Genomic DNA, 25,905 nt, shown 5'->3' with positions numbered 1-25,905 from the left:
GACCAGTTTCTGTGCATGTCCAATCTAAGTTTACACATCACACTTAATTTTCTAAATTTCCTACTAGACCAGTATTTGTTTCCAAACCAGCCCATCTGCCTGCATATAGACCTTATACTTGTCATTAGTTTGTACTATTAGTTCTTCTTCCATGCTATGAGGTGGTACCCCAAATAGTTTTTGAGGTTTTTCTTAGATTTGGCCTTAAATTAGTCAAAATTTTTCTGTCAAATTCTCTCTTTATGTGGCTTCTTATTACTCTGTCAAGGAACGCGGTGGAGTTATGTGACATTGGCCGTTGGTTTGTCCGTCTGTCAGTGTGTCTGTTCACAACATTACTCAAAAACAGAATGACTGATTTGGATGAAATTTTCAGGGAAGGTCAGAAATGACAGAAGGACCATGTGATTAGATTTTGGCAATGATGTGGCTTAAAATCTGGATTCACGGATTTGTTAAAGATTTCTGTATCATTGTGAGATAGCGGCACAGCGTCACTGTAACCATGACAACAAGTGAACGCTACATCAGCTGCCTGCTGATGATCACATAATTGTGATCCTATTACAAATCGAATATTGCAGACTTCTCTGAACTTATCCGTCAGAAATGATTCAAGGAACAATTGATTAAATTGTGGGGGTGTTTCTGAGTCCCATCAATTCCTGCCGCCCGCTACATATTTAGGTGACGTGATTTGGTATCCGCACATAAAGTACACATGCATAACACACGCCTGTGCTCAGTGGAAGGTCATTTTGTTTGTGTGTACATCTGTATTAAATGACCACATTCTATGGTGCTGTGATTTCTGATCATCAGTAGCTAATAAACAAATGCTGCATTTCTGATGATGCCACATGGGGGAATGAACAGCCTTGGTGGAGGTCTACGCTCTCTTAATGCAGTTAATTAATCTTTAACATAAATACACCGAAGTAAAGCTGTCCTACTGTAAAATCCAGATCTTTCCATTGCAGAACCTTAAGATGAGGGGGGATGCTGTTCAGTTTAGCAGCTGAGAGTCTCTGGGGAGCGACAGCCACACAGCAGCTAGCAGCAGGGAGAACTCGGTCCGTGGAATTTCATCCCTGTGGCAGATCAGACGTCCAGTGTGGGTTACAAACACGGAGCGCATTCCTGCAACGCAAAATGGCCACACCCTTGAAAAGTTTGAGAGATTGTACTTGTGCGTGTGTGTGTGTGTGTGTGTGTGTGTGTGTGTGTGTGTGTGTGTGTGTGTGTGTGTGTGTGTGTGTGTGTGTGTGTGTGTGTGTGTGTGTGTGTGTGTGTGTGTGTGTGTGTGTGTGTGTGTGTGTGTGTGTGTGTGTGTGTGTGCAGAATTTGACATTCAGAGAGAGAATAGGAGGGAAGAAAAGGGGGGATGCATGTCCCACATAGGTTTCTCCCACCTGCCCACGTCATGTGACTCAGGGTGACACCACAGCTGTTGCCTCCCATGAGGGGGATGGAGAGGATGAGAGGAGGTGTTGGGTGGCTTAAACGGGACACGTTTGTCAGAATACAGCACAAAAACCTCCATACTTAGATGGAATATCAAGTTTGCAAGTACTGAAATATTAATTTAGAAGAGCTAGGAGGGGGGAAAATGGGTGATGAGGGTGACGTGAGGGTGTGTTTCGTTTTATTATCACCCCTTCTGTAAACAAACTGCTGCCCATGACTGATGGAGATGAGCAAATGGTGGTGGTAAAGATGGCAACTACAGTTCCTCCAACAACAGGTATGACTGGGAGGAATGTGGCCTAATCATGATTTCACAGGTCCTGTATGTGGTTCAGCCATATCAGAGTGTTATTCTACAGTATTATGAGCTGTACAGGACAAATAGGCATCACTGTATTCCAAGTTCAAGAGATTTTTGAGGAGGTAACATGAGCTGTAGTTAACATCGTAAACCTCTCAGGGGCATTTTAATCCTTTTTCACAGAAATCCAACTTCTGCAACCGAGGCGCCTCGAGAAATTTATTGCAACAAGTGTCAGAAGCCTCTAAAAATAAAAAAAATAACTCCACCTAAATTAGTAAATGCAATCTAGCTTTGTGTTTTGTGACTCTACAGGAACCAAAAATGTTGGTTTTAGTTGCCTAAGGTCTTCAAATATCTACATTACAGTTCAAAAGTTTGGGGTCACCCAGGCAATTTTGTGTTTTCCATGAAAACTCACACTTTTATTCATGTGCTAACATAACTGCACAAGGGTTTTCTAATCATCAATGAGCCTTTCAACACCATTAGCTAACACAATGTAGCATTAGAACACAGGAGTGATGGCTGCTGGAAATGTTCCTCTGTACCCCTATGGAGATATTCCATTAAAAATCAGCCGTTTGCAGCTAGAATAGTCATTTACCACATTAACAATGTCTAGACTGGATTTCTGATTCATTTAATGTTATCTTCATTGGAAAAAATTGCATTTATTTAAAAAATGAGGACATTTCTAAGTGACCCCAAACTTTTTCATGAAAGTGTGTTTCCTATAAAGGGACACCAGATACGTTGGACCAAACTGAAGCCATTGATGTTTACTGACAATTTTATAACATCCTCACCTGGATGGCAGATTCGGGGTGTCCTCGGCTCTCTGACCAAAATAAACCCTGACTCTGTTCTAGCTGTGATCCACTGACTGCTGCTGTTGCTGCTGCTGCCTCTCCTGCAGTTGTCGTTCCCTTTTGGTGGGAGTCGGGCAGCTGACTGACTCACGACCCCCACAGGCTCTTGGGTGTCCATAGGCTGCTCTTTCTTCAGCCAGGAGACACAGTATAGGATCGTGTTAAAACATGTTACACACATCAGCAGGGAGGAAAGTTCACTGCAGTACAGGTTCTGACCGAAGTACAGTGGAAATACTGTGTGGAATTATTTACAATACCATTCAAAAGTGTTGGGTCATCCAGGCAATTTCATGTTTTCTATTAAAACTCACACTTTTATCCATGTGATAACATAACTGCATAAGGGTTTTCTAATCATCAATGAGCCTTTCAACACCATTAGCTAACACAATGTAGCATTAGAACACAGGAGTGATGGTTGCTGGAAATGTTCCTCTGTACCCCTATGGAGATATTCCATTAAAGATTTCCAGCTAGAATAGTCATTTACCACATTAACAATGTCTACGCTGTATTTCTGATTCATTTAATGTTATCTTCATTCAAAAAACTGCTTTTCTTTCAAAATCAAGGACATTTCTAAGAGACCCTAAACTTTTGAATAGCAGTGTAAAAATGTGTTTATTGCTGTTAAACCTTATAAATATCATTAGATTATTTACATATATACACTTTGTGAGTCCCTTTGTTTCATTAAGAATAAACCACTTTTCACATAATCTCACCCCTTTTCAAATGCATTATTGTAAGGTAGCTGAATATTCAAAAATGTGAAATTTCTGAAAAGTTTCCACGCTATTAACACTAAAACACATTAACGTTTGTACTTTCTTTGCATCTGACATTTTTCATTTTATTTTTTTCTTCTTGTTTATGTTTATTTACTGCACGTTTTAGCTTATTTATCAGTATTTATGGTGGTGGGAGCTGTATTCTTTCTGCTGTAGCGAACAAGTTTCCCCTCGGGGATTAATAAAGTATTTCTGTTTTCTTCTATTATAAGTTCAGCAGAACTCAAAAAACTCTTCAAACTTTGTCCCTATTTCACCTAAAATTACACAGCAATATTACCAAGCTCTTTTTTTGATATTTTATGGCAAAATGATGAACATGACCAGAAAAGAAACTATATATTTATTGTGTTCTATGTATAGAAATATATTCTTATATATTATGTGTTACAGTGAGAATATTTTTCTACTCCCTTTACTCAAATTATTCTCAACATGTAATATGCAAACAACATTCTGTAGTAATAATTAGAAGCACTGTCCGTTTATTACCGGATGTATTGCACTGAAAATGTAACTGAACCTTGCTGCTAATTGCCTGCATGCAGTAAACAGTATCTTGATACAGATATCCATATTTTACAACACATGCATGTATATTGATACATGCACAATGTACGTTGAGATATGTTCCATCATTTTTATCAGCATTTCTATTAGAACTAGTCAGTTTTGGTGAACCTTGTTTTATGGTAAAGCAGGGGTGTCAAACTCATTTTAGTTCAGGGGCCACATTCAGCCTCATTTGATTTCAAGTGGGCCAGAAAAAAAAACAAAAAAACGACAAAAACATGAGATAAACGACAAAAGTCAGACAACAAACACAAGACTAAATATTACAAAAATGACACACAAAATGACAAAATGAGAAATAAAATGACAAAAAATAGACCGACCTGAAACAAAACAAACAAGAGACAAAAAATTAGACAAAAAATTTCAAAGCAGCAAAAATTTGACCAAAAAATTACACAAGTGACACAAATGAGACAAAATGACAAAAAAAAAATAGACAAACGATGCAACCAAGACAAAAAGAAAACACAAAATGGCAAAGATGAGAAACAAGGTGACAAAAACCTGAGATAAGCAACAAAAGTCAGACAAAACAACAAAAAAAGACAAAATATTGCAAAAATGAGACACAAAGCAACAATGATCAATCTAATATTTTATTTTATGATCAAAACAGCTTGTCATGGTCCGGAAATTATTTTAAATTTATACTTTTACAAATTTACAATTTGCACTTAATGTCTTCTCTGTAATTTTTACACTTTACAAAGTCTTGGGCCAGACTGGACCCTGGTGTGCCAGTTTTGGCCCACAGGCCGCATGTTTGACACCCCTGTATTAAAAGATTTCACTTCCACTTTGATGCAAGACATTCATTAACCAAGTCAACATGTTTGTATTCTATACTGTGTTTTAAACAGACGCCAGCATCTAGTGCAGGTTGTCAGGTCTTTTCAGAATATTATTGGTTAAAGAATAACTTGTGCTGTGGCCTGCAGACTCCTCTGTGCACTGATCCAACACACTGCAGCTCACCTGTCACCCCTGAGCATTACAAAGGGACCATTTAGGGCTCCTCGGGCCCCAGTGCGACACCCAGAGCCCCTTTTATGTCCTAATTGCTTCACTGGTGAGAAAACCCAGCAACGTGTTTCCTGTTTTAACACCTTTTGGGGGCTTCAGAAACACACTGGAGCCCCATTAACAAAACCTCTGGAGATGAAACATAACCCAAAACCGAGTGGCTTTTTGTTTACCGGATTGTAGCGGAAGATATGACCGAGCGCCTTTTTTTTAGCCGTTGCAGTCCGAAATGTAACGACCTCGAAGCATCTAGATCCTCCTGTCCTCTCGGTGAATCACGTGAGCGAGTCGCCTTCACCTCTCCGTCACCTGTTCTCTCTTTCAGCCTAAATGCTGGTGACCTCTGACCTTTTCTGCTCGGTTGCTTCACCACACGGGACCGGGCTCCCGTCGACAGCTGTGTCAACCTCAGGCCTGGCAACTGCTGTGCCCAGGGAAGGACAGAGAGTGGCATTAATGTCAGACCTCATAGCGAGTCAGCAGCACGGTACTGCACCCTCTTTGTTAGGATTAAACGGCTCACTTTTATTTTTTTGGCAGTGTTGTTCAGTCGTTTTCTCTTCCTTATGTTGTGGTTTCTTTCAAAAACTGATCAGAAATACACAGATCAGGTCAGTTTAGATTAGATTTAATAATAATACCACCTCTAGAGGCATTATTTATGAGCAGAACTTCACTCTAGCATCTCAAATCCTAATTTTAAATCATAATTTGCGGTCATTTGTAAGGTTAACTCTCCGCCTCCTGTAGGGATTTTCCTTCGAGTAGAGGGGGGTTAATCTGCCAGGTTGTCCTACACTGTGCATGTGCAAGACCTGGTCTGGTGTCAGCTGCCAGTTTATTTATACCAATAGAATCCAGTGCTAGAGAAGAAGCTGCTGTGAGGGTTAGCCGGTTCTAACTCCTACCTGCCGTCCCAGAGGGAAATTATTTCCTCATGCCCCGTAAAGTGTGCTGTGACCTCCTCAGAAGCAGCATCAGGACGTTGGCAGCGAGGGCAGATGGGTATGACAGAGGGGGAACAAAGTGATTAGCAAACGGGGGCCCCGGTATGCGAACACGGGTTAAAAATAACCTCGCTGGCCCCGATTTATGGATAACTCGCAGCTCAGTCGCTCGCATGCGACGCTGTGTTTGATCCGAAAGGTGGATTTCTGAATGAGCTCAAATGCTGTATGGGTTTTTATTGATAAATTTAGATGCAGAAGCGATCACCAGGCTGATGACTGGAGGTAAAACAAATCAAGGCAGAAACCTCAGCATCATTAATGACTCAACCACTTGAAAGCCGTCACTAAGTCGCCCTGTTAGCACCTGAAGAACACTGCAAGAATCAAGGGTTTCAGAATCAGAATCAGATTGAAAAAATCCTTTAATGCCAAGTGAGTTCGCACACACGAGGAATTTAACATGATGTATAGAGTTGCAGTACTCAGCAACAATAACAGATGTTAAAAGAAGAAATATACAAATCTAAATCTGGGAAATTCTAAATAAAAAATGCTGTAAGTAAAACAAGTACTATGTAAGAGTAAGTGTAAAGGAAGTACTGTGTTAAAAAAAATAACAAAAAAAACCCACATAAATTTGCCACCAGGGTAATAAATAAGAATCCAATTTAAATTCTAATATAGACTTTGACAGATTTTATTAATCCACAGGGGGGAATCCTGTTATTACAGCAGCTGGATATTCAACAAGGGGGTAAACAAGATGACGCAGAATAATAGGGTCAAGTATAAAGTAAACGTAGTATAAAATAAAACAAAATAAGATATAATAAAAATATAATAAAACCGATAGGAATTTGGAAAATATGATATAGAAAGAAAAAATTAACAAACTTTACAAGAATATACAAGAGGGATACAGAAATGTGCAAATGGACAAAATGTGCAAATGACATAAATAGGTGCTGATGTAATGAATAACATTTAGAATGTAAAGTGTCCAATATGTACAGTGGAATATTGTTTTTTGTCTACAGAAGACACAGAGAAACTTGTTCATGCATTTATTTTCAGTAGGTTATTGTAATGGTGTCTTTACAGGTCATAACAAGAAATCAATCAAGCCAGAGTCCCAACTAAGACCAAGAATCACCATGAAACTGGACCACAATACACCAGTCCTCCACTCACTACACTGGCTTCCTGTTAGTCAAAGGACAGAGTTCAAAATCTTACTCCTGGTCTTTAAAGCACTGAATGGTTTTGGACGTATTAGCTCCATATGAAGCATCTCGAGCCCTCAGGTCATCAGGGACAGGTTTACTGAGTGTTCCCAGAACCAAAAACCAAAAACAGTGAAGCAGCATTCAGGTATTATGCCCTTCACCTGTAGAATAAACTCCCTGAACACCTGAGGTCGACTCAAACTGTCGGCTCTTTTAAATGAGGTCTGAAAACCACATTGTTTACTGCAGCTTTCTCTTAGATGCTCTGTCTATTTTCTTGACTTTTAATGCGTTTTTATGCTTTATTTCTATGATTTTAATGTCTTACTTTTAGATCATCGTGATTTAAATGCATTTCTGTGCCACTGTAAAGCACCTTGAGTTGCCTAAAACAGAAGAGGGGTTGACAGACGAATAAAAAAAATAAAATTACGGAGTAAGATGAGCTCTTTTACATGATTCATGACACATGATGAAGGAGAAACAGATGATTAGATGACAGTCTTTGGCCACTGTTTGTTGGCAAATCCCCGGCCTTTGAGCGAGTATGTGGCAGTCATCAGCTGTCCCTGCTAAGAGGAACAGCAGGATTATGACTCGCGTCTTTACCATTGTGTCCGGTGTGAGCGACCAAGAATCCACTCAGCGACAAAAGTCATCTGATATTCCCAGCACCGCGATATAACTGGCCGGGGCCTCGGTCGCATAGCTGACATTAGTGGAAATGTTGCATTTGTGATACACCCTGGCCGAGGGCCATGGGAAATATTGAACAACTGTCGAATTTAGACAACATCCTGTGGCCCTCAAAAAAAAAAAAAAAAAACGGGAGCTACAAAGATGCGGCTGGAGGTTGCTATTTGTGGACGGCGAGTGCCTCGAAAATAGCGAGAGCGTTGGGTTTCAATATAAGCCCCCCTCTCTGAGCTCGAGCTTTCTGTGAATGAGGCCCGGGTTCCTATCACACCCAACCCCAGCGCTGATTTTAGAACACAGGTGTTGACCTTAGCGGAGCGGCTTGTGCTTGCTGCAGAGGAAAATGAACCCGCTGCAGCTCTGGCCATCACCGTATGGCCGCACAGATGCTTCAAAACCGACATACATTCAAAACCGTCACTCAGTATGATCACTGAGGAGAGCATATGCTGGTTAAATGGTTGATAATTAAACCATTACCAACAATTCTTTGGGTGTTTCTCCTCATGAAAGCAGCTCATTCTACATCCAGCGTTGTTTTCTGAGGTGGCTGAATGGTCACCTTGCAGCCACTGGAGAATTTATTGCTTGTTTTTATGGTGCCACAGGAACACCCGTATAACTTATTCACACTGCTCACATATCAGCGGCCGTGCTTCATGGACAGAAGTTTATATTACTGTTTAATCAGAGAGCTCGGTTGACGGGGAAGCAGGCCGCGGCTCGACATCTAAATCATCATGTCGTCACATAAAATGCTTTGAAAACGGTTAAGCCGCCCTCAGGCGCTCGATGACAGTGAACGTCACTTTTTCCTGCGGCTGTAAACGATACAATGAAGCCAAAGTGAAGCCCAAAGCGGGATGAAACTCAACCTTGGCTTCAGCTGTGACTCACGGCCTGCTGTAACTGCTGTTCTGCCCTCAAACCCGGTTTAAAAAAAAACAACAAAAAACACGCCCATCTCGCAGTTGCTTCCTTGTTTCTCTGTATCCCTTCTCTTTCTCCTGTTTCTTTTTTTTCTTCCAAAAAGGAGCCATTGACATTCGGTGTAAAATAGAGGCAGAGTGGGGTTGGCGGGGGGCTGGACGCAGAGAGGAACGGCAGGGGTGTAGGGTGTCTCAAGCCCAGTGTGAACAGCTGAGAGGTGTGATTTCACAGGCTGGCTCCCCCCTGTCAGGGCCCTGATTGGGCCGGACAGGAGGCGCAGGAGAGGCCCGGGCTTCTAAAGGACACCAACAGGTGGGAGGCCGCATTGGAGGGGGGCGCGCTCCTGGCGGGATAGAAAAGGCCGATCTGCAAGGCCTGCCGTGGGCACAATCCACCGGCCAGATCCAGAGGAAGGATGGTTGATCTCAGGAGGGCAGAGAGGAGCAGGGGGAAGCTGGAGGGTCAGTTTGAGATGAGTTTGGGTGGATAGAAGGCAGCATCAGGGATGAGGGGTAAGACTTGGTTAGAGTTTTTCATTTAAATCTGTCTTGTAGAGATCTGAACAGCTTCTTAGATTTCAATCAAGTGTCAGAGCAGTTAGATGTTTTCTCGCAGCTTCTCTCACCTCCATCCACATTTCCTGATTCAAGAAAGAATCAGGAAATGTGGGGTCCTGACATGAGTCAGAGCAGCCTTCCAGATGGTCTCTTGGTTGGGAGCCGGTTGACCTGTCAGCGGTTAGGTTTATCAGGGGAGTAAATGTGAAGGAGAAACTGCGGCCTCCATGTCAACCTCAGCTTCCTGGCGCAAGAAAACCACGAGAGGAACTCAACGAAGGTGAGTAGAGCATATTTAAAGTCTCATCAAGTCTATTTTACTTTAGAATTTGGTGTCCTTTTGAGTTAATGGTGCTCTTAAAGGAGTATTAGACAGCTGAAGTGACTCAGCATGGCATGATGTTTAGAAGTGTGACCTCTATGTGCTGGAAGTCAGTGTCTGCCTCACCCTCCACAGTTATTCAAACACCGTTCAGCATCTTTGCATCGGCATCACAGAGCTCAATGGACTGGCATAACTTCAATCAACAGTCTTTATTCTAGTTTTGCATCCACAGCATGACAATAAAGCAAAAACATGTATCCTTTCTAATTTTTTACAACTAGCAGTGACGTCTCCGTATGTTTAGCTCCATTCATCTGCAGTCCCTCTGTCACAGTTAACCGTTGTTAAGCCGGTTGTTCCTGCTCCTCTTCATGTGTGAAAGGGCGCTTTGTGTCCGCCGAGCAGCCGATCCAGTTGTTGCCCCTTGCGAGGACATGCTTCCTTATATCCCCATATTAATACACCACTTATGGAATGTAAGGAAGTGTGTGGTTTCAAGGGGACCTGAGCACCGAGGACACCGGAGGAATTTTTTGTTTCTTCTTTTTTTTTCTTCTTTCCAGCTCTCATTCAGCAGTATGGCCTCTATAGAGTGTGTCTTTGTGTGTTTTATGGGATGGGAGGGGGGCGGGGTGGGGGATGTCAGGGTTCACGAGCATGTGTGGCAGGACAACAGGTGAAAAAGGCCCTTCTCCTTCAGCTCGGGACGGCACGTGGACGGTTAGCGTTACTCCCCGGGCCCGCCGATCGGGTCTCGGGGACTTCTTGAAAAATTCCTGCCCTGCCCCAGTCAAGGAGGATTGACAGACCACAGCTGTCACCCATTATAGCAACCACAGAGCTCTCAAAAAAGGAAGCGGGGAGGCACTGTCACTGAGGGTGAAAGTTCGCTGGCTCTGGAAGGAAGTAGGGACATGTCAGCGGCTGTCAGGCTTCCCAAACCTCTAAATAGGAACTCTCTGCTCGGTAACAAGGAGGAACATGTTTCTGTGCCCCCTCATTAATATTCTTCTTTCTCTCTCTCTCTCTCTCTCTCTCTCCCTCTCTCTCTCTCTCTCTCTCTTTCTCTCTCTCTCTCTCTCCCTCCCTCTCTCTCTCTCTTTCTCTCTTTCTCTGTGTTTCATCAGGTAAGACTGAAGAGGACTTGACAGCTGGCAGATGGCCTTCTATTTCTTCCCTCTCCTTTCTCCTCCCCTCCTGCCTCCCCCGACCCTCTGCATGCCTCCACCTATTGCCCCTCTCCTCTTGCAGCTGAAGCAACACGCCTTGCTGTGGCTGGTCAAACGGAACCAAGTCAGGTGTTTCTGTGAGGTTTGGTCCCCTTCAACCAGCTACTGCGTCGTGAATTCAGTCAGCAGACACCAGCGTGGAGTCACAGACACGGTGGCGTTGTGGCGAAAAGCTGCTCTCTGTTGTAGGGGGGAAAGTCTAGAGGTTTTTGTTACAATGATTTAAACACAGATTTCTGTAGCGTCTTGGATTTGGTTGCTTCCACTGCGGCAATGTGTGTTTAAAAAGCTAATAAAAGACTACCGAAAACGTAAAGTGTTGAATTTATGTCCTTCTGCTTTAAAATGAGCAAGCAAATTATTTAAAAAAAAGCAAAATATGTGTCTTGTCTCATTTTTCCAGTCAGTGAACAACGACTGAATCTGAAGACGATAGAACAATGTCTTTAGCAGGGGTGTCAAACATACGGATGACTTTGCAAAGGGTAAACATTACACTACCTCCCAGTTAGTCTGAAGACATCTGTAGATCTTCACACTTTCTCCAAAAATTTAAAAACATGTATTCTCAATAATCAGACATGTCAGCACTAGTCCGTTTTAAAGTGTTTCTTTTTATTCAAATAACGTAATGTTTTGATTTTATTGTTGTTGTTACTTTTGTTTTATATATTTCGATGATTTTATCTTGAATAAGTTATATATAAATGTATGTGTAATCTGATGTATTTTATTGACGAGCTAAGGTTAATTTTTAGAATTTGTTTAATATAATGTTTTATATTCATTATATATGTTGTATCTACCCAGGGACTGCAGATGGAAATTAGCAATAGCTATAATCTGGTGCAAAGCGTCTTTTCTTTTTAAGATTAATGTGTTTGTACATTGTCCCTGTTAACTAAACTAATAAACTAAACTAAACTAACTACAGAGACGACATTAGCCCCTAGATGCCCCTAGGGGATTTGACCCTACACTCTTCCATAAGTAGGTCAAAAATTACTCACATAAGAATCAATGTGTTTTTAATGCCACTTTTGGTTGAGAATAATAATTTCTATTATTGTTTATATTATATTTTTGTCCACATACGAATGATTTCATGCTTGAAGCATGTTTATTTTTCACTTTATAACACATTTTCTACCCTTTGATAATTGAAAAAGAAGAATATTACACAGAACAGCAATAGAAGAAAGTTAACATCCATTTTGTTGACATTTTTCCACTCTTTTCTGTTTTATGTTGCTGCTCTCTGTCCCTCCAAATTTGTGAACTTCATCACCTCTTATACAAATTATTTAAAACTTTAAAAGGTAACTTAAAAATTAAAATGGAATGACATCAAAAAAACATGTTTTTGAAGAATAGCTGGAAAGTGCAACGATAAAAACTTTGCATTTCAAAGATATTGACCCACTTATGCATCTAAGGGTTAACTACAAATTTGTAAATCTATAAATTTCAAATGATTTCTAGATCTTGACAAGTTGTTTTTTGATCATTAAGCATACTATATTGTTGAGTTCTAGACTCTCTGTGAACTCTAAGTTGTGATGTTTCAATAATAAAAAAAAATGAGGCATAATATTGTTGAAATTGCACTTACTTTTCTTGAGATATTTCAGGTTATGATGTTAATTAGAGGACATTTGGGCTTCAAAATTTTTTGAAAAATAAACTTTCTCTTCTACGGTTTTCTGCTACATATTCATCAATAATAGGTAATAAACTATCAAAGGCTTGATTGGCTCAGCTTACACATCAATGAGACCATTTTTATTCCACGTTTTATCTGTTTGCTAACCCTACTCTAGTCACAGTAGCAGGGTTGCTAATCCATGCTAATGTTAGCCTTTTCTCAGCAGTAGAAGCTAGATATTTAGCTAGCTGTTACTGCTGACCAAGAGGACAAACCGTAAAACAGTAAAAAGAATTTATCTTATTCTGATAGTATGAGGTAGAGTGAGACATTCAATCAAGGCTGACAATGTTAGGAAAACATGAAAAATAGAAGAGAGGACATAGCTTTGCTCTGCTCAAATATTATGTTGATTTAAAAAAATGTTCCAACAATTACAAGAGACATCAATGAAAAAAATAATACCTAAAAAGGATTTAAATTTCATTTTATCTGTTTCATTTGAAATTAAATTTGGTCATCAAGGGGGTGGGACAAGAGAAAATGACATTTTACTTTAAAAAATATTTTTCAAACACTCTTCTCCTAGGTTTTTTGTTTGTTTGTTTTGTGTGTCTTTTTTTTAGATTTGATGTCGGGACAAGTAAATTTACACAACAACTGCATGTTTTAGTATTATGTACATGGATTTTTTGAAATTTGATGGGTGGGAAATTAAATGTCCTCCAATTCTGGAATGATCCATTTCATTAAGTGTGAAAAGAATGCACTTTGTTGCGCTAAAACAAAGGGGACATTTTGGAGTCGTGGTTATTTATATATTTTTTTGCTCTGATTTCACCAGTCCAGCCCACTTGAGATCAAACTGGCCCATCTGTGGCCCCTGAACTAAATTTCCAGCAACCATCACTCCTGTGTTCTAATGCTACATTGTGTTAGCCAATGCTGTTGAAATGTTAATTGATGATTAGAAAACCCTTGTGCAGTTATGTTAGCACATGAATGAAAGTGTGAGTTTTCGTGGAAAACATGAAATTGCCTGGATGACCCCAAACTTTTCCATGGTAGTGTATAAGTGACCCAGAAAACAGGAAGAAAAGCTTTAGATTCCTTCAACTATTTGCTCAGTTTTCCAGACTGAGATATAACATACAAATAATTACTTCTAACAAAACAGGTAATGATGAGTAATACAATTAGATGTAACTTTATTTAATTTCTACCCACTAACAGTAAACTCCTCAGTGGCTCCTCCTGTGTCCAGCAGGGGTCGCTGTGACTTTTTCACAGCTGCAGTTTGAGCAGCAGCAGAGGAAGTGAAGCAGCAGCGTAAACATGGCTGACAGTGGAGTGACAGGTGAGTTTGAGAGTCTCTAACAGCTGAACTTTATGTCGCTTTCCAGGTAATTTAACACCTGTGCGGTGGTTGTAACGTGGAGAAATAGCTGGTGTCTTTTTACCGCTTTTAGGGTCTTTAGTTGTGGGTCGTGGCGAAGTTAATTTCCAGATGCTAACGTTAGCATCGTAAGCCAGTCAGCGGTGGAGAGAGTAGTTTAACGGCAGACATTGTGATGGTATTGCATCATCTTTACTTGTGTTTTTTAAATTAATTAATAATGGGAGTGTTTAAAGCCAAATAGGCTCTGAAAATAACTCGAGCAAACCAGTTGTGTTGTTGTGTTAGTGTCATGAAAACCGATGAAGTTCAGCGATAGCAGCTAGCAGCATCACCCATAGTGCTGGCTTTCCCTACTATCACTGTCATTTATCTAAAAAAAAGTACTGTATTATAGTGTTAAACAGTATAATCATGTATCCATCCATTATTTGTCCTACAGAGGGACCTGACAAGAAAGATGATATGCAATTTGATCGTGCAAAGGTTAGTGTTTGTTTTTGCTTGAACTTTACCACAGTAGTCTTGTTTGAGGTGAAATGATTTCCTTATTATTGACTCCCTTTTTGTCTTTGTCTTGACAGAGTGAAGGCAAAGAGCTGACCAAAGAGGAGAAGCAGAGGCTGAGGAAAGAGAAGAAACAGCAGAAGAAGAACAAAGAGAAAAAAGATGACAAGGCTTCACAGGAAAGTGAGAAAGAAAAGAAGCCTCTCGGTTCGGCTGCTCCAGCATCCCAGCCTCCAACACAGTCCACCACACAGAAAGGTGCGTAATGTTTGAACAGCGCCGGTCGGAACCACATTTTCACAGTGAGAATCAAGTCCTTGCATCTGTCATTGTGTTTCATCTGTGATTTTTGTGAAGAATATGTTCTGTAACCACCTCTGTGATTAACCTTCTTACGTTGACGTCTGGATCTTTTGCAGCTCCTTCAGCAGTGCCTGCTCCTGCACCGGTTTCCGTGCCTGCCTCAGAGGCTCCTGTGCTGGCAGATAAGCCGGCTAAGAGTAAAGCGGAGCTGAAAGCTGAGAGGAGAGCTCGGCAAGAGGCTGAGAGGGCGTCCAAACAGGGCAAGAAGGGAGAGACGGGGCAACAGGCTGCCACGAGCAAACCGAAAGCACCACCTAATGAGCTGCAGCCAGGTAGCATAATGAACACAAACATAAGTAGTTGCCTACAGTAGGTACTGTTCCTGTAATGGTATGAAGCTAAAAATCATTATTATGATTAATGTTAGTTTAATTTTGTGGCCCTACTTCTGTGTTAGCCATCGCAAGAGAATGAGTTCCTTTTATTCCTTCACTTGTTCAGTATCTTCCTGCCTCCACCTGATCTCTGATCATCAGGTATCTGTGTCGGACCTTTCTTTGTCCGACTGCTTTTTTTTAAAAAATAATCAGCTGCAGGTCACTTTGCGTAACACACATCAACACCAAAGTTATAAAAATAATACAGTGACACCAGTACAGCTTAATGATCATCATTCACTCGCACAAATGCAACCAGTTGAAATATCAACTTGCACACTCTCGGGAAAAGGTCGAAAATGTGACCATTTTGGAGCCCTGAGAGCTGTTTTTTGTTTTTTTGTTTTGCACCCAAAGACTGATTAAGGGTGCTCGTACTGTTTTGGCTTGTTGGCACACTGTGGAGAACGTCACACTCTTTGTCTTTTCAGTGGTGAAGAGGCTCCCAGAACACATTCAGGTGGACAACCCAGACGTTTTAAAGAAGCTGGCCAAGAAGCTGGAAAGGCAACAGGTTGGATGCATTATGTTTTAACACTTAAAGCATGATCTGTTTGACTCAAGATATATGGCTAGTATATACAGAACAGACATTGGCATTGTACATACTCTGTTAAGTTAGAGGAATGAGGTACAATTTAATGAGAAATGTTTTTTATTTATTTCACGACAGTCGTCTGGATGCCTAAACAATTACCGGACCAATTACACATGGGCCACTTCTACTAAAAAACAAACTTCCAGTGATTTATTAAAGAATTTTATCAACTTATTACAACTTATTGCTATTTACTTAGCATGATTCTTGTAATTTACCCCCCAAATAGAACGTTGCCGCCTCTCAAACATTTATAACTGCATGTGTTTGTGCCTAACATTTCTTTCAGATACCAGGGCACATTGCTGATAAACAGGTATAAGCCATCGAAGTCAGGCTTGACAAAATGTGTGCCGTTAACTTCTTTTTTTTAAAACTCTGGTTTGTTTGCTAACCCATAAAATATTTTTGTAAAACATCACCATCGCCGCTTGCTCAGTAGAAAGCCACTGAGAAGGATTTTAACTTGATGAAAGTGGAGGTGGTGTGTCGGTAGGATGTGTTTGTGTTTTGTATGCCGCTCTCACCTCCAACACTGAGCTGTTTGCTGTGCGGGCCTTGGGTTATCTTATTATTGACTCTGCTGTCCTTACAAATCAGTTTGGACAGTCCACAGAATCAGACATTGTAAAATTCTGGCTTTGTTTGTTGCCTAGTTTTAATGTAGAGCAGCCTTTCATTAGTCGTGTAGTAGCTAACAGTTTTGTAGTATTTATTTCTCTCATGGGTCTCAGTTTTAATCTTTGAAATGTTGCCTGTTTGTATTTCAGATCCCACTCCGCATGGACTACGGCTACAAAGTCAGCCTGTTTTCTCATCTCCACCAATACAGTCGCAAAGCGCCTCTAACGCAGCAAGTCAGGTAAACGGACCGTACGACACAGTAGAGTACAACAGAGTTTGATTCATGCATTGCCAGTCATTAGTCGTGAGATTAACTTAAGTCTCGCTGATTGTTATTGACTGTTTTTGTCGTTTGCAGCATTCCTTCCACGGTGATTCATCCTGCTGTTGTTCGACTGGGTCTCCAGTATTCGCAGGGCATTGTGACAGGATCTAACGCTCGCTCTGTTGCCCTGCTTCACGCCTTCAAACAGGTGGAGTCCCACAGAGCACAAACCATTCATTCTGGGGTTTTGGTCACACATCTAGGGCTGCAGCTATCAATTGTTTTACTAATCGAGTACTCTATTGATTAATCTGGTGATTAATCGAGTAATCTGATTCCACACTTAGCATGATGCATGTTACAGCATCAAAAGCAGAAGTGAGCGTGTTTTGCAACAGAAATAACTGTCCTAGCAGAACATGGGCCGGCATCTACAGTGTATTGTACATATATACTATAGTACAGGGGTATTCTATTAAAACTCAAAGCCATGGGAACCCCACATGTATTTAGTTGGTTATGCAGAAATCTCATAAATCTGTTTTTATGTTTGGTCTGTTTAAACTGCTGAGACGAGTTTGACGCCGAAACTCTGAGTTAACAAAGAAAGTTGAAAACCACCTTCATACCTGTTAACTTTGAATGAGGTTTTAATTTTTGTCGAGCTGACTCTAAGGAAATCTGACTATGTCAAACTACCTTCATAGTTCAGCCTCTGATCTGCTAAAAGCTGTAAACGCTAGAAAAGCTGCACCTATTAAAATAGAAGCGTCCCGTCGAATTTAAAATCACCTTATAATTCTAAGGTAATCATAGGTCCAGGTCTGTACAGGATGAAGTCTGGGTCCGGACTAATCAGTGACCTGGGGTCTAGTATGTAGTGGATTAAATGAAGCCTCGATTCAGAGAATTTTGCCTCGAGGAATTTTAGTAATTGAATTACTCAAATAACCCTCCACACTTCCATTCATTTATACACAGAGTCCTCATAAATTACATAAATGTTGCTGAAACGTTCCTATTTTGAGAATAAGTAGTCAGTTTTCATGTTGGTTTGTGTCAAAACCGTTGTAATAATGTTAGGTTAACATTATCTTATTTTTTTTATTGGTGTCAGATTTCAAGTAACTTAATGAAAACAATGTATTTTTTCCACCTCAGGTAATAAGGGACTATACGACACCTCCAAATGAGGAGCTATCAAGAGACTTGGTGAACAAGCTGAAACCTTATATCAGGTATTTAAAAAAAATGTTCTTGTTCTAGTCATGTACCGTCACTGTGTGTTTTAGCTTTTCTGGATCCTAACCAGAATAATTTAACTGTCCCTAAATTGAATGTTTTCATTTTTGGTTGAACACACAAAATAATTTGCCTTTTTTTTTTTCTTTTCAGTTTTTTGAATCAATGTCGCCCTCTGTCAGCCAGTATGGGAAACGCAATTAAATACATTAAGAAAGAGATCTCTAATATTCCTAGTCAGTGCAAAGAAGAAGAGGTTAGTATGAAATTTTAGAAATTGTATGCAAAATTCACATGAATCCACACTCAAAACACTCAACAATTAATGCATCTGCTCGTCTCTGTTTAGGCAAAGAGCAAACTGCTGAACTGTATCGAGTGCTACATTAATGAGAAGATCATTCTTGCTGCTAAAGCTATTGCCAAGTCTGCCATAGAGAAGATCAGTGATGGAGACGTCATCCTAATCTACGGATGGTAAGTCGCCTTTTGCAGACATACTGTACAAGACAAAAAAACAGGTTACGTGCTGTGTTGGTGATTACTGTCAGCTGCTAAATCTGTGGTTTCTCGTTACTAAGCATTGCTCAATTGTTTTTCCTGGTACACAAGTGCAACACTTGTGTATCCAGACACACATTCTTTTTTTAAACCACTCTTAACACTTTCTATTCCCTGTTTTCGCTTTCCACATTTCCCCCGAGTATTACGCCATCTAATGTTTATCTTTCCTTCCATCTTCTCTCCTAGCTCGTCACTAGTCAACCACATCCTGTGCGAGGCCTTCGAGAAAAGCAGGAAGTTCCGCGTTATCGTGGTGGACAGCAGGCCTCGGCTGGAGGGCAGGGAGGCTCTGAGGCGCCTGGTGCAGAAAGGCATCAGCTGCACTTACGTTCTTATCTCGGCCGTTTCCTACGTCCTTCCAGAGGTGATCATGAAGTAGATGAGTAAGGCGCCGATATTGTAAGAGCTTCAGATTAACGTTCTTTGTTGTTTTCTAGGTATCGAAGGTGTTCCTTGGTGCTCACGCCCTGCTGGCCAATGGTTACGTCATGTCTCGAGTGGGGACATCGCAGATAGCTCTGGTGGCCAAAGCCTTTAATGTGCCTGTTCTGGTGTGTTGTGAGACCTACAAGTTCTGCGAGAGGGTGCAGACGGACTCCTTCGTATCCAATGAACTTGGTATGGAAGCCACTCCACAATGACTGATTTGATTTCCAAAACCCTCAGTTTTACATGTTCACCAATCAGCTACATTAAAACCACTGTCAGGTGAAGTGAATGACATTGATCATATTGGTGCCTTGGATTTTGGAGTCCATGTTGGTGAGATTTCGACACCAAAAGAAACATAGTAACAGAGCAAGCACACTCCTTCAGGCTAATGCAAATCCTAAATGTCACTGTATGAAAATGCACCTCGTCCTATTGCAAAAACATCAATTAGGAACATCTTGAGGAACATGACAGCCATCCAAAATGTTGATTTGACCTCCAAACTTCCTGGACCCCATTCTGATCAAACATCAACAGGATGCAGAGGAACAGGTTTGATTCCCAGAAGCCCCACTGCACAACCCAGAGCACCTGAAGGATCCACTGCAAATGTCCCTGTACTAGACCCCATAGGACACCCTGAGAGGTCCTCTGGTCCAGACCCAATGGTTCAGAGCATTTTTGATGACCTACACCACCATTCAAAAGTTTGGGGTCACCAAGACAATTTCACACTTTTATTCATGTGCTAACATAACTGCACACAGGTTTTCTAATCATCAGTTAGCATTTCAACAGCATTAGCTAACACAATGTAGCATTAGAACACAGGAGTGATGGTTGCTGGAAATGTTCCTCTGTACCCCTATGGAGATATTCCATTAAAAATCAGCTGTTTCCAGCTAGAATAGTCATTTACCACATTAACAATGTCTAGACTGGATTTCTGATTCATTTAATGTTATCTTCATTGAAAAGAACAGCTCTTCTTTCAAAAATAAGTACATTTCTCAGTGACCCTAAACATTTTAACAGTAGGCTATAGAGGGACTACCACAATGTAATGCAGGTGGTCATAATGTTATGCCTGATCGGTGTTTATGCTAAACTGTCATCTGATCTTCATCTTTTCCCCTCCAGATGACCCAGATGACCTTATCGTGACGCGTAAAGGTAAGACCCACCTGAAGGACTGGCAGGAAGTGCCCTCTCTCGGCCTGCTCAACCTGGTCTATGACGTGACGCCGCCTGATTTCGTGGATCTTGTCATCACGGATCTGGGTCTGGGAATGATCCCGTGCACTTCGGTCCCCGTGGTGCTGCGAGTCAAAAACGTGGACCAGTGAGCGGCCGCCATCTCACATCAGTCTGAGCCAAGAGGCTGGATCTCTGAGTTTGTGTGCATGAGTGCTAGCACACAACACAAAATATCGTGCTTTTAGCATGCAATAAATATCTATCTGAAATGGCATATGCTTTTTAAACGGCGTCCATGTGTGTTTTTATGGTACAAGTGGATAATTACACAGATTTGTTTTTCAGGCCGGTGTGCCGAGAGGGTTAGTTATTCATTTTTTTAACATTGGTAAAAGGAAAATTTTAGTGTTCAGATGTTAATAGATTCACTGTTTCTTAACAACAGAACATTTAATTGCCCGTAGTTAGAGCAGAGCAGTCCCACTGTGGTTCACAACACGCTCCGGCTGTCAACCACCGCATGCAATTTTAAACTAGCCAGAAATGGTTTTCTAATTACAGCTGGAGCTGAGCTATCTCAGAGGAATTTTATGGCTCTCATAAATTGCTCAGACTTGTTTTAATGCTCTGATCAATTGAACACAAAAGGGTGAAACCGGGCAGTAAAGCAGTTTTTGGCAAAAGAACTAATGTGTTCATGGTCTTACAGTTGGTAGATGATACTTATAACAGCAAAACACATTCTATAGATGTAAACTGTTTTTCTTTACAGGGATTACTGATTAATTTTTGTAATATCCAACAAAATGAGTAATCTTGAGGTTGTTATCTGGCCTTGTGGAGTAGCCAGGACTGATGTTCATAAATAAATGTTCCAATTAGGTGAATTTTTTTAGACAAATAGTAGAAAACTGCTTTTATACATGATTAATACAGTGCCGGAATACTGTAATGGTGGCACCTCAAGCAAAAGAAACAGATGTACAGTTTTAAAATCTTTATTAAAGCCCTGAATTCTAATTGGGAAGTAACATCAAAGCATCTTGCTTGTAAACTTCAAGACATTTTACCACATGGAACCCATGAACAAAAGCTAAAATGCAAACAGATCTCACATTTTGTGTCTCGTTTTACCCAAAAGCTGGAAATACTGAGATTTTGTGTTCCAGTACCATGACCTATAAAAGTTACAACTAAAAAGTTCAATTGAATTTTAAAAAATGCAGCTCTGCAGTCTCATGGGCTCACAGTAAATTAAAACCTACAAGTTTTTTTTTGAACTGAAGTTCATATTCAACATGCAATAAACTCTATAATTACAAGGTTCAAGACATAAAGTCAGTATTGGTGTGACACATTCACCATTTGTTGGCACCAAGCAAAGACTTCCATTAACCACCTTTGCTATCACCTTATGTGCATTGAAGTGTTAAAAGCGGTCAGTTCTAACAAAAATAAGAACTCATTTTAAAACTTGGAGCAAATAGTTGGTCTAAAATTGCTCTGATTGAGCAACAACAAAAAATGTCAGTGTTAAAAATGTCCTTAAATAAAACATAGCTGTGTACAGAAGGCGTAAAATTCATAAAACAGCAGACTTTGCCAGCACTTCCCTGTCAGCATCTTCCCTTTCAAAAGGAGCAAATTTTCATCAGAATAAAGTCAGTCGACTGGAGTTTCGCCTCACAGCGATTTGGCTTTACGTCTCTGAGTGACCCACAGAAGGAACGACATCACAAGTGTAGACGCTGCAAGAGGTCCGAACACCTGGAGAGCTGGGAACTGCCCCTGTTAGCAAATGATAGCTTCGATTATCAAAATATTCAACACATGCATACGTGTAATGAGCTAGATAATGACAGAGCAGACGACCGACCTCTCGAAGACACTTGTATCCGTGGTGGCGATCAGCACAACTGCACTCAAAGAATCCGGGACCAAAGGGGGCACAGAGGGAGTTCTCCGGACAATTGATGGCTGTGGATGTCAAAAAATCATTCGCAGACGTCCTATATTACCAGTTTTGGATGTTATTATGAAAGATTACGAAGAGGGAACTTACACATGTGTCCAGTCTGGTTGCACATGTTTATTTGACCTTCACAAAATCGGTTCCCCTCTTTGACCTCCACTTTTTCCCAGGAAGTGTTTCCTCCCGGACAGACGGTGTCTTGAGGCAAAACCCTAAGGAGACATTAAAATCTATTAACAAAAAAATAGACAAATAAAACCAATGCTGGTGAGATTCTGTTGTAGTTTTAAGATTTTAATAGCAGGATACTTACATGCGATTTAACTTACGAAATCCTTGAAATGCTGTGTCACTCATGTTGATTATGGGGTTGAGTGACAGGTCCCTGTAATAGAAACATTTATTGGGTAAAATGCTCCTAGAAGGACAACAACACATGGTACCACATAGAAAATAATAAGGAAAAAATAATAAGAAATGGTCATAATTAAGGACGTGAGTGGGGATATTTTTTAAGGTCTGTTTATTTCATTTTCTTTACACTTTTAGTTCTGCCAGTAAAGGAGATGACAGATTTCATGTGCTGCTTAAAATAGAAACCGCCTAAGAATGTTCTTATCTACATTGCGATCATGCTGAATCTCCTGTATACGTGAGGTATGTTTCCTGAGAGCAAAAGTTCTTTCTCTTGTAGAAAAAAAACTCATAATGTGCAGCTGTTTTTACACTTTGCTCTGAAAATAACCGTGCAGTCACTGAGGAATAGTTACAGGAATAGTACAGCTAATTGTGTTTACTGTACTCACATTATTACCGCCGTTGACGCTTCCTGAAGATCATCCACGTGAGTCAGTGAACAATTGGACAGATCCAACCTGAAAATGACAAAAAGAGTTAATTATGCAGAAATAACATTAGAAAAACTGCAGCAGAAAGTCAGTTTTAATTTGGCAACAACGTAGGCACAGACAGATCAGAATAAACAACATTTACTGAAAGAAAAGGAGGATAAAATTAAAATTTAAAGCACGGAGCAGATCTACTTTGTAGTCTGAACTGTAAGATTAGAGCCCAGAGTCGCCCTTTTCCTGCTTTTTATTTGTAGTTTCATAGTGATTAGAAAACTCCACTGAGTTGTATGTCTATTTATTCATAATTCCTGTCAGTTATTAGTATTATTGATTATTCTGCAATGAACATGTGATTGTAGATGAGAACTGGTTCTCAATTGGCCTACCTGGTTAAATAAAGGTTTACATAAATCAATAAATAAATGAGATTCAGTTTCATCAGAGTTTGATGGACTTTGCGACTGCACTTGAGGATACATTCAAAGTTGCTGAAATTTTCTGTGTCGACTGACCTTCATGTCTTAAAGTAACTAGAAAAGCACTGCAGACCTCTGCCAAGGATAGAGAGGAAAACAGGAAACCCATGCATTAAAGGATCATGAGCTGGAATCGAACCTGCATCTCTGACACAGTTCTGTTTACAAATCACTTTCTTAACCAGCTGAGCTATCTGGACACCTATCCATCCAGGACATGACCTCATGAATCTTACTGAGAGAATACCAAGAGTGTGCAAAGCTGCCATCAAATAATCTAAAATAGATTCTGGTTTGTTTTGTTTACTACATAATTCCACGTGTGTTCTTTCATAGTTTTGATGTCTTCAGTATTAATGTGCCAATGTAGAAAATAATTAAAAATAAATAAAAACCACTGAATGTGTGTCCAAACTTGGGACTGGTACTGCCCGGACCTTGAAAGCAGCATTAGAGTCTTACCCTATGATGCGTTCAGAGTCAGTTGCGGTGTCGTTCCTCCAGCAGCACCGCCCGTCTATCCGTCCAGCGGATTCAGAGCAAAACTGACCCACAGCGGTACCATTTAGGACTGTCCCGGAACAGATCCTACATACCTACAGAAAAAAAAAAAAAACACTCTTGTAAACAACATGACTCGTCCTGATCATCCATCCAAACGTGATGTTTATCAATGATAATGTGGATGTAGTGAGCTGATATCTTGTTATAGTCGAGTCTAGATTCAAATATCAGTCTTACCTGCAGCTCGGTAAGCTGAAAACTTGTCCTGAAACATAAATTAAAGATCAAAACAAGCGCTACAGGTCGCAGCCAGCTGTAGACAGCTTTCATTTTCATCGACTGTGGGTCATATGATCGCACTGGAGCGGACACGTGACAGGAAGCTGTGCCAACATTTTGCGTTAATTTTGCGCCGCAATTACGCATAAGGAAGATTTATTCTAACATATCCGTCATTTTTAGCAAGTATAACAAAAATAATGTTAGATGAACAGCCCAAATATTTTTTTTAATTTTGTAGTTAGTAGGAAAAAATCATTTTAATGTTAAAGACAAGCAATTCGATTTTCCAGAGAGGATTTTTTCTCATTAAAATATTGCATCAGCACGTAGTTATTGCAACAAAATAAGTATATTTTATTTATTTTCTTTTTTTTGGACTGTAAAGACTGTTGACTGCGATTTTACTGTCACTTTGGGCTGCACCAAAAGAAGTGGGGTCTTCAAATGAAGGAATTCTGTAGGATTTGAATACGGAGCTAAACATGTTTGCGATTTGTTAACAAAATGTTTTTATACAATATTTAATTGTGTTAGGAAGCCGTGCAGCCGTTGTGTTACTCCGCACAACAAACTACGTGTTTAGTGAGGAGTAAACGCCACCCCTCGTTGGGGACGAGATGGTTCGGCCCAGCAGGATTGTTGCAATGCCTCTTGACGGGCCAGTAGGTACGCTGAACGCAGAATGCCTTGACGGCAACGGTATATCTGCGCTTTTTTCCTGCCACAAAGCCCACATTTTATCTGCGTTAACCTCCTGTTGCGGTGTGGAATTTTCTTCGGCGAACGTAGGGGTCCGGAAAACCACAAACAAGTGCAACTGGCCACTCATACATCGAAGCTACGGTTGTACGACGCTTCGTAGCAACAAACCAACCGACCAACCAAACTGCACCTTGAATCTAGAAACTTCGTCTGCTAATGAGCCGAATTAGCTTCTGAGAGTCAGCTTATAACAGTAGGTGGTTTTTAAGTTTTGTACGAATTGCGCCAAAAATAAAAATTGAACATTAAAAACAAAAGTGAGCGAAAGGGTTGTTTCTAATGCCAACAGTGAAGGTGTAATTACTTAGCACTTGCAAACATGGCTGCTGCGGGAACGGCAGAGAGAAAAGTTTAAACACTGACGTGGGAGAAAGTTTAGTTGTCCGTGTGATATAAGTCTTTCCCCCGGACTTCCAAACCGGTGGATGAACCGTGTGAGAGCCGCCTCCTCCTCCGCCGTCAGTCACTGCAGAGGACTTCGTGAGCAAACTGTGGTGTCTTCTTCCTCTCCATCGCGGGCTGCGGTGGCGTTTAAGGACCCGTCGTCTAGCAGCACCCAGTGTTCCGGGCTAAAATGCATTTCTCCATACCCGAAACGGAGGTTCGTTCGGGGGAAAACGGTTCGACCTATGTGGTGAGCATGATAATGTGTGTTTTTTTTTATTGCTTTCTATCTCCCTTCAGCTGGCCACAGGTCGGGCTAATGTCAATGCAGCAGGAGTTTCACTGTTCACTGCTGTGGGGCAGTTTATTGACAGATAAATACAATAAAAAAACAGCTGCAACCTGCCAAATGTCAGTGTGACATTCAAGGAGTCTGAGATATTTGGAATATACAGAAGCAATGTGTTATGTGTTTTTTGCAGTGCTGAATACTGCTCAGAATGACAGGGCAGAAGCAA

General features: G+C 40.7%; 3 protein-coding genes across 5 annotated transcripts in view; 2 read left to right on the top strand and 1 right to left on the bottom strand.

Moving 5' to 3' along the window:
* The first annotated feature begins 13,860 nt into the window (after nucleotides 1-13,860).
* Nucleotides 13,861-20,443, top strand: eif2b4 (eukaryotic translation initiation factor 2B, subunit 4 delta). Of its 2 annotated transcripts, XM_022211771.2 has the most exons (14): nucleotides 13,861-13,948; nucleotides 14,430-14,473; nucleotides 14,572-14,752; nucleotides 14,914-15,129; nucleotides 15,666-15,748; nucleotides 16,122-16,148; nucleotides 16,603-16,694; nucleotides 16,815-16,929; nucleotides 17,883-17,959; nucleotides 18,117-18,219; nucleotides 18,313-18,440; nucleotides 18,714-18,891; nucleotides 18,965-19,145; nucleotides 20,100-20,443. In XM_022211771.2, exons 1-14 carry the CDS (start codon nucleotides 13,927-13,929, stop codon nucleotides 20,303-20,305), a joined length of 1,653 nt encoding a protein of 550 aa, XP_022067463.1. In that variant the 5' UTR covers nucleotides 13,861-13,926; the 3' UTR covers nucleotides 20,306-20,443. The 2 variants fall into 2 exon arrangements, with proteins under 2 accessions (XP_022067463.1, XP_022067472.1); XM_022211780.2 differs by lacking the exon at nucleotides 16,122-16,148.
* Nucleotides 20,444-21,138: 695 nt separating this feature from the next.
* Nucleotides 21,139-25,566, bottom strand: atraid (all-trans retinoic acid-induced differentiation factor; the record flags this gene model as incomplete). Its single annotated transcript, XM_022211803.2, has 8 exons — nucleotides 21,139-21,944; nucleotides 22,033-22,133; nucleotides 22,219-22,340; nucleotides 22,442-22,513; nucleotides 22,935-23,003; nucleotides 23,918-24,051; nucleotides 24,197-24,224; nucleotides 25,367-25,566. Coding segments are annotated over 8 exons (831 nt in total), but the record flags the coding sequence as incomplete, so codon positions are not given.
* The window catches only part of snx17 (sorting nexin 17), a 36,083-nt gene continuing 35,048 nt past the window's right edge, over nucleotides 24,871-25,905 (top strand). Inside the window, exon 1 of one of the 2 annotated variants that reach the window (XM_051960529.1) lies at nucleotides 24,871-25,196. Coding sequence is in view for 1 of the 2 variants with exons in the window: in XM_022211792.2 (XP_022067484.1) it covers nucleotides 25,578-25,637 (60 nt within the window). In the remaining variant the exon portion in view is untranslated. Of the gene's footprint in view, nucleotides 25,197-25,487; nucleotides 25,638-25,905 lie in introns of those variants that run through there. The other variant, XM_022211792.2, reaches the window with a different exon arrangement.

The sequence above is a fragment of the Acanthochromis polyacanthus genome, chromosome 16 (assembly GCF_021347895.1).
Source record: "Acanthochromis polyacanthus isolate Apoly-LR-REF ecotype Palm Island chromosome 16, KAUST_Apoly_ChrSc, whole genome shotgun sequence".
NCBI lineage: Eukaryota > Metazoa > Chordata > Actinopteri > Pomacentridae > Acanthochromis > Acanthochromis polyacanthus.
This window is presented reverse-complemented; position numbering and strand designations above follow the sequence as displayed.